At 42.3% G+C, this 8,150-nt stretch overlaps 1 protein-coding gene across 2 annotated transcripts in view; it reads right to left on the bottom strand.

The window, feature by feature from the left end:
• Positions 1-206: 206 nt before the first annotated feature.
• The window catches only part of TNFRSF1A (TNF receptor superfamily member 1A), a 12,741-nt gene continuing 4,797 nt past the window's right edge, over positions 207-8,150 (bottom strand). Inside the window, exons 2-10 of one of the 2 annotated variants that reach the window (XM_042810831.1) lie at positions 6,731-6,932; positions 6,308-6,436; positions 5,843-5,986; positions 4,201-4,282; positions 3,830-3,897; positions 3,485-3,607; positions 3,113-3,150; positions 2,231-2,387; positions 207-1,790 (exon numbers count right to left, since the gene is read on the bottom strand). In XM_042810831.1, coding sequence (XP_042666765.1) covers positions 1,489-1,790; positions 2,231-2,387; positions 3,113-3,150; positions 3,485-3,607; positions 3,830-3,897; positions 4,201-4,282; positions 5,843-5,986; positions 6,308-6,436; positions 6,731-6,932 — 1,245 coding nt within the window. In that variant the 3' untranslated portion in view covers positions 207-1,488. The other variant, XM_042810832.1, reaches the window with a different exon arrangement.

Below are 8,150 nucleotides of genomic sequence, written 5' to 3'. Positions count from 1 at the left end.
TAAGCTGCTAAGCTTCACACAGAAAAGACTAATTTTTTTTTTAATTTATTTTTAATTCTTTTAAACAAAACCTTTTTCACCAGAGCAACATCCCTGCTCATGTACAACCCACCCTTTCTGCTTCTGGAAGTCATTCTCCACTTTCTGCCCCCACCCACAGCCAGAGAAGTGAAGCTGATATGGACAAAAGCAGAATGGCGGCAGAGTTAAAAATATGAATTTTAATTTGGAGCACTTAGTGTATTTACAGTAGAAAGGTTCTCTCTAGTCAAGAGACAATAGATTTTTAAAAATCCACATTCACAAATATGTGGACCTGCACCTGATGCAGGCTAATTGCTTTTTGCTACTTCTGCTTCACTCAGGGTAACAGCCATGAGAAAAGGATGGTGAGAGCTTGCAGACGGAATTAGACGTCTCTTATACCCAAGCAGCACTTACATAATGGAGTCCAGAAAGTAGTGTGAAGTTATCCAACAGCTGCTAAAAAATGTCTCAGATATATGTACATATACACAGTCCCATTTGTAGCTAGGTCAGATTCAGTGAATCATTCAGGGAGAGACAGGCAAGAAGACACAAGCCTACCAACCTGTGTGCAAGCACAGGTATTCAGGGACACTCACTGCCAGGTACAAAGGTACCTCCTCACCCACACAGACACGTGCACTCTTTTCCACTCGGCACTAGAACACACATACGCACATTTTGTTAATGCTGTTTCATATGGTTTTTACACACAAAAGAAACTTTAGAAAAAGCACCAACCCCTTCATCTGACCCGCTGGCTCAGAATCCTTATTCCTCTTGAACCAGAGGGAAATGGGAGCGTGAAAAGGATCATGCCCTCCTGTTTCTCTGAGCCACCCCTTCTAAATCTCTGCAATGTCTGCCATAGTAAGAAGGCTGAAGGTGCAGCACTTTGTAGCTGATACCAAAAGGGAGCAATCCTCTCCTGCTCCCAGAAGTAATGTGCCAGTTGCAGGCATGTCCTCTCACAACTTCCCTTGAGTCAAATTTCACAATCAAATGGCTGCAATGTGAGCCAGTTTAAGTATCTGATATTGCAGAAAAATAGATCTGCAGAAAGTGAGTAAATATTTTAGCATTTGAACAGCCAGTTTAGCATTTGAACAGCCAGTTAGCCTGTCACGTGGTGAGTGAAGCACCTGCTTTAGCAACAACTTGTCTGCAGAGTAGCTGAGGTATCACATCACTCTGAGCTCCTGTTTTCATCTTGATCAGAGTCCACGTATCACTTCCTTTACGAGGTGCTTTCCCTCTTTGGGAAAGGAGTTGTTGCAGAGGTGTCTCTTGGCTTAAAAGGAGTTGAACTAACATGGTGGTTGCAAAGCAAACGTCCAGCATATGCTGCTGCTGTTTCCAACAACCCATTTAAGGAGGGATAGAAAGATAGGAGGGAATGGGAAAAGAAAGACAAGAAACGGAGTTATGATCCTCTCTCAGAAGTCAGAGCAAGGGGAAAGATCAAAGATCACTGTGGAAACTGCAAGGTTGATGAGAGTTCTGGTTTAACAAAGCCTCTTGAATAGCTTCACTGCAGCCACTCAGCTCCATTTGGTTGAGAACGCAGTTGATGTGCTCCACAGTAGCAGCATGGCCCATCTGCAGTTTCCAGAGTCTGACCATTTCATACTGGGCATCTCGTAAACGTCGATGCTCCATCTCAATTCGCTCCAGATCATAGTCAGCCAGACCCAGACGCCTCACAAACTCTTTCCACCGAGATGGTGGTACATGATCCACCACAGTGTACAGAATAGCAGGGTCTGAAAGAAGAGAAGAAATAAAGTGTGAGAATCAGGGTTCTGCAGCCTCAAGGGGAACATGTCTTAGGACTGTGCATTGCCCCCTCCTGTTCAGGTCTTCTATAGACCCACGTGATGTCCAGACTCACTCTTAACCCTCAAAAAACAATGTGATACTTCCATATGCATTTATAAGGTTACAAGCAGAATTAAACATTCAAGCTTAGGGCCTTGCTGCCACATTTTTGTTAAAAAAAAAAAAAAAAAAAAAAAAGGCATTAAAACTGACACTATGGCAGCATATGAGACAATCCATTTTGCTGGTTGCAAAAAATGGGCGACAGGGAAGTATGCATGCACATACACAGGGCATGCACACCTGGTAAGGTCTCATCCTCTCAGCCATATCTGCATAATCAACTCCTGATTTGCCTAGGGAGGGATACCGGAGTTACACTTACTGTCTGGAAGCTGCCTCTTCCTGGCAGGTCTGACGCAGTCTGGTAGCTCATGTGAGCTTTGTAGCAGAGGTACAGATGGTGGTGTTGCATTCACTAGCAATTCTTTTTCTTTCTGGATCTCGGGAAGGACAGCAATTGCACTTCCTTTTACCTCCACCTGAAAGAGACAATGTCTCAGTTCACAATCACCCACAGTAGCACAGTACTCCCACTGCAAGGAATCATCAGCTTTGTAAAAGAAAATGTTGCAAAGATAGGTGGGAAGCAGCCCAAGTTTGAATTTTCCCTATATCTCTTTTTTAAGCAGAAGGCATCAAAAGTCTATTTCACAAGGAATTCAATTCTTCTTTGAACATCAAGAAAGTAGTAACTTCGAAGAAAGCCTGGAATCCCAACTCATCGCCATTCTAGAAGTTCCACAGGCCACCTCGCTCATCAACCCTCTTTGTAACGCTGTGGGAACCCGACTTTGACTATTGCTCTTAATTGCTGCTGATCAACAACACACCTGAGGAAACACTGTAAAGCTGGTCTGAGAGGCTTATGGATGGAAGTTCTGAAGTGAAATAAAACCATCTAAATTTTCTCATCTTAAAATACATAAGGAGACAATGGGATTAAGGATTAGCTGTCTGAAAAAAACAATGCATCCAGAAAGAAAAAAGTCAGGAGCTTGAAAAGCACCTCCTAGCAAAAAGAAAGTAAAATTTTAATGGTTCCACCCGCTACAATGAAAGACTTTTGAATTAAACAGCCCTATTATTCAGCCTATTTGAAAACACAAGGTTTGAAAACAGCCCATAGGGAACAATTTTATTCTGGATCCCAGGTTAACATGGTTGAAAGAGGAAGGGAAGCTCTTATAATCACCATCTTGCTCACCTCAGCTACAGGCTCCTTGCTTGTCTGCGGCAAAGATACTTGAATGAAAAAGAAAGAAAACAAATTATTTTCACTTCCTCTCTTCCCAGAGAAAACAGGAAAGCAGCTATTCACAATCCTGACCTCAAAGGTTTTTATAGCAAACTGCCATCTGCCAGAAATGAGCTCACATGCACTTCCAGTCACAACGCAGAAGCAGAGCTGCAGGAAGCATACCAGCAAGCTTGGCTGTTGAGTTTTCATGTTCCTTCTGGCCTTGTATCAGAGCAAAGTAATGAATCCCACTGTTTTCCTCACACACGTGTGCATGCATACATTCACACATCTGAGTGATGCCTATCACAGTATCACAGCATATGCTGCTATACTCACCACAGGAGTAGAAAGAAGAAGCTATCCCATTTTTCTGAACCAGCTTCACTGCTTTATTTACAATGTAGAGGACACAGATAACTACAATTATCCCCACAATGATGCCAAGAACAAGGTTCCCATCTGGACAAAAGGGAGAGGGCAAATGAGTGAGTGACTGAGAAAGGAACAGGTAAGTACTTAAGTACTCGAGAAAGAAGAGCAAGGGAGCGCATGCAAATGGTAATGAGAAAAAGAATAATGATTTGAAACAGTAAAGAGAGCAAGGGGTTGACAGGTAATGTCAAGAAAACAAAAGTTCACACTGAAAAGATTCCATTGTCCCTGAGGTTCCCCCGTACTCACTCAGCTCAGATGAATTCGGAGAGGTAGTCACTGGGCTATTGCATTGCAAGCACTCTTCTCCAATGCAGCTGAAAGAGTAAATCAGACATGTGAGCATGCAACACCAGACATTTGCAGCAATCCTAGAATGAGTCCAGAGGAGCCTGCAAAGCAAAGCAATGCAGTGTGTTTACTGACTGTGGTCCTCAGTGGTTCTCCACAATGACTACATGGAGAGGACTGGAATGGAGGACAATACTAATTGCCCCGAAAAGCCAGAGTCATGTAAACTCAAGATGGACAGAACCTTGAGAAAAATTCCCTCCCCTTGTAGAACTTGAATCATCTCTCTCCTATTTGACAGTCACACAGAGAAAAAGAAAAAAGCCTACCTGTTGCAATGCTTGCAAACGTTATTAAGTGTCAGGAAGAACATAGGCTTACACCTGCAAATTGCATCTCTGTCCTTTGAACCTGCAGAGAAAAGAAGAAAGTCTTGGCAAAATATGGATAACAAAGAAACCGAAAGGAGAAAAATTTATCCCAAGACAGGTGAGAGATTATTCCTCTTTGAGCCTGAACTGTTACTGGAGAAAGAAGACTCAGTTTACTTGGGGCAGGGGAAGAAGAAAATAATAATAAAGGTGAGGGCATCACTGTTCAGGTAGGTCAGACACCTCTGTTGAGGTTGGGAAAAGGAGAAGAAAAAAAAAAAAAGAAAAAAGAAAAAAGACTGCATCTGAGATTCTGAGCTGGGTCTGATGGATAAGAATTGTTGCAATGCAAAATGGGGAAAGTCACTCCAGTTCAAGTGTGACAGGAAGGGGAAATTGCATTAGGCAAAAATAAGGAAGAAGTGGTCTCTGAGCAGCTGGGACTGCTGAGGAAGTCAGTCCACGGCAGGGAGAAATCACTTCAAGCCATAGGACACACATATTCACGCTTGTGATCTGTTGTTCTGTGATTATGATGGGTGAGAAATTGAAAAGTTTTTAAGCAAGCCACAGCACAGATGCTGAAATTAACAAAAAAAAAAAAAAAAAAAAAAAACAGGCAAGAGTAGTGAAGAAAAGGCAAAGTTAAAAGAAGAGAGGTAAAAAGGCGCTAGAATAAGCAGTATACATTCTGTTACATGTGAGGGACAAGACAAAGATCAGACAAGGGAATGAAGTCACTCAAGGACAGTGTATGATGACGACCCTTGAGAGCAGGTGTAAGCACAAAAACTGTAACCGAGTTCATTAAACTCCACAGGGAATGCATTTAAAAAGAGACCAAAAAAATCACATTGAAGGGGACAGGAAAAGCAGAATTTATGAGGAAGAGGGATTGCTTTAGTACAGTGAGGTAAGGAGCGTTTAAGGGATGTGAGCAGAATTAGACTTCAGGACAAACTGGAGGGTGGCAAACAGAATGGGGTTAATCTCTGATCCCCCACTAGAAAGGAGACAGGTTTGGGATAGCTAACGTGGCTAGCTCTTTCAGACATCTGCACCATCCCCACATCCCAGTGATGGCAATGAAATGCAGTTGGTATACTTCAGTATTACATTAAGATGCTGCACGGTATACTGTGATGGTTCAGCATTCAACTGGACGTTGACAACAGTGGCATTTTCAGCCTTTATACCTACAGTGTGTAGAGCAGTTAGTAAGGGAAATGCAATGAGCATAAGGAGAAATATCCAAGGAAAGACAAAAAGAGGAAAAAAAGTAGGAAATTGGCATTCAAACATAAAGGTCTTGGTTCAGTACACGCAAGGAAGGCAGAACTACTGAAATTAAGTAGCAAATATATCATAATAGCCAACACAAGAAAACACACATTAAGGTATAGCCTGTGACAGAAAACAGGAACTGATTCCAAGGCAGGCAAAAAATGACAGTCTTCCTCAGGAAAGCAGGCAAGCAAGACAGAGTTGTCCCAGAGCTAAGATCACTTAAAGGCAAGCTGCTGCAGCACGTTAGCAATCAAGGAGAAGGATGCCAACATCTATCTTAATGGCATCTGCACCATACCCATGCTATACTCACAGTTGGCAATAACTCCATTAACACATGGGCTGCAGTTCTTGCACTGGAAGAAATCAGCCTGGCCAAACTGATATTGATTCTTCCGACAGCCACACACAGTGTCCTGCTTTAGGGTGCATGGGGTCTCTTCTATCTGCTGCAATTCTGAGGAAAAGAATGAAAAGTGACTGTACCAACCCCACCTTCAGCTCAGACCACTGTTAAGACAACAAGTGTTATTAGCCCCTAATCTACACACAGGGAAAAGAAAAAAAAAAAAACAAAAAAACAAAGGCTGCAAAGAGCATCTCAGACTGTAGTAACTTTGCAAGTCTTATCCCTGTTGTCCCTGAATCCCTTCCCCTACACTGTCCCTGTACCCACTCAGTCACTTTTTTTCCAGGCTTGCTCACTCATCTTGCCATCCCCTCCAGACCCTCACCTACTAACACCACCCATGTTCCTCAGGACCCACAGATAACTCACCTGCACGGCACCGTGTACACTGGAAGCATTTTTTCATGATGTTGTCAACAGCTGTGAAAGTGCCATTAGGACAGGGAAGACAGACAGGGGCCTGGTCAGGCCATTTACAGTCTTTTGACTTGTAGGTACCTGCAACAAAAACAGCTTTAAGAGAGATCTGACAGGAAGATACACGTGTTGTCTTACAGAGAATTGGAGTCACTGAATCCTCAAAGAAACCCTGGAGTCAACACAGAAAGGACTGAGCATGCTGCTTCCACGAGCATGGAGGAGACTGACAGTCTGAGAGAAGAGGCAGGGAGAAAGAATTCCTATCAAGGAAATGGAGCACTGATGTAGCTAGAGGACAAGATAGTTTGAGAGCACGGGACAAGGGAATGCAACTGAGGTGAAGAGTAATGCACTTATTCTACTGTACTGTACCTGCATGGCACCTCATGCAGCAGTGGGTCCCTTTGGGATGTAGATATTGTCCAAGCTGACACCGCACTTGCCTCTTTTCTCTCCTCAAGATGTTAAAGGGATATCTTCCATCCAAAGTTACCCGACGGAGTTGCAGCATATATGGCACTGGAGCAATTCCTTCTGATTCATCCATCAGCACACAGACAAATGTTAGGATAACCTGCAAACAGGGAAAGGGAGAAAAACAAAGAAAAACATTAGAGAATCTCCCATCTCCTGGCAGACTGCACAGTTGACTTCAGCAGAGTACAGTATTAGAGGGAGTCATGCCTGTCACCTCTATTATTAATACAAGCTAGCTGTACACAGAGCAAATATTTTTTGTGAGGTACAACATATAGATGGAATGCCTTGAAGATGCTGCAGCTTGCAGGAAAATTACTCAAGAGCAAAGGAATGCTTTCATTAGGGAAAAGAACAAGTCAATCTAGAAACAGTTCCAGAGAGAAGACTGCATCCAGTACTTGCAGAACAACTGAATAAGTAAACCAGATGGCAAGTCTGGAATAAAAAGGCGCAGAATGATATCACAGTAGGCAAAGTACAGAAAAGCTTCAAAACTTTTTTTCTGAGCAGGCCAGCCCTAGAGAAGTGGGAAATATAGGTATTCGACTTCTCCCCAGCAAGTACACTTTTTGTTTTAAACTAATACTGTTAGCAGTCAGTCTGAGCAGCCTGCCACAAAGCTCTAGACTTTTTCTTTTTTACTCCTTTAAGATTTACTTGCTATTTTTAATTTTGAAGGTTACTGTTGCCAAGAATTTTAACAACAAAATCTTATTATATTATAATCTAATAATTTAATTAGGATTACTTTATAAAATGATTACATTATTATTTAACAATAAAAATATTATGATTGCCTTGACTGCAGTATGATGTGTGCGTGTATGCACTGGAAGGAAGAGCAGAACAAAGAGTTAAAAGAACAGCTTGAATTGGTAATGAAGGACACCATTCCCAGCAGTAGAATTGAGAAATGTGCTTTCTGTGTCATGGCCAAAAGGTCTGCATCCTGCTAGGACCACAGAACAGATGACTCATCAGCCAAAGACCCTGCGCATGAGAATGTAGGCAGACTCAGCACAACACATGAAGAAGAACCTTAGTCTGCAGCCCCAACAGAAAAAGTAGACCCTGGACACGTATTCCAACCATGCATTCAGACAAGCCAAAATTAAACAACATCAACATGAAAAGGAATACCATCTCTCCATCTCTCCTGCCCACACAATTTCACACTGAGCTTCATTATATTAACATTTCTACATTGCAATGTGTTCCCAGCTTTCATTTTTGAAATCAGTAAGGTACCTTGCTGCACAAGCTCAACTACAACTACAGAGCTCTCTTTTTTGCTTGCTTTTTTTTTTTTTTT

The sequence above is a fragment of the Centrocercus urophasianus genome, unplaced genomic scaffold, assembly GCF_019232065.1.
Source record: "Centrocercus urophasianus isolate 14NV4802_14NV808 unplaced genomic scaffold, USGS_Curo_1.0 seq_12, whole genome shotgun sequence".
Taxonomy (NCBI): Eukaryota; Metazoa; Chordata; class Aves; order Galliformes; family Phasianidae; genus Centrocercus; species Centrocercus urophasianus.
The sequence above is the reverse complement of the archived record's forward strand: the minus strand, read 5'-3'. Positions and strand labels throughout refer to the sequence as shown.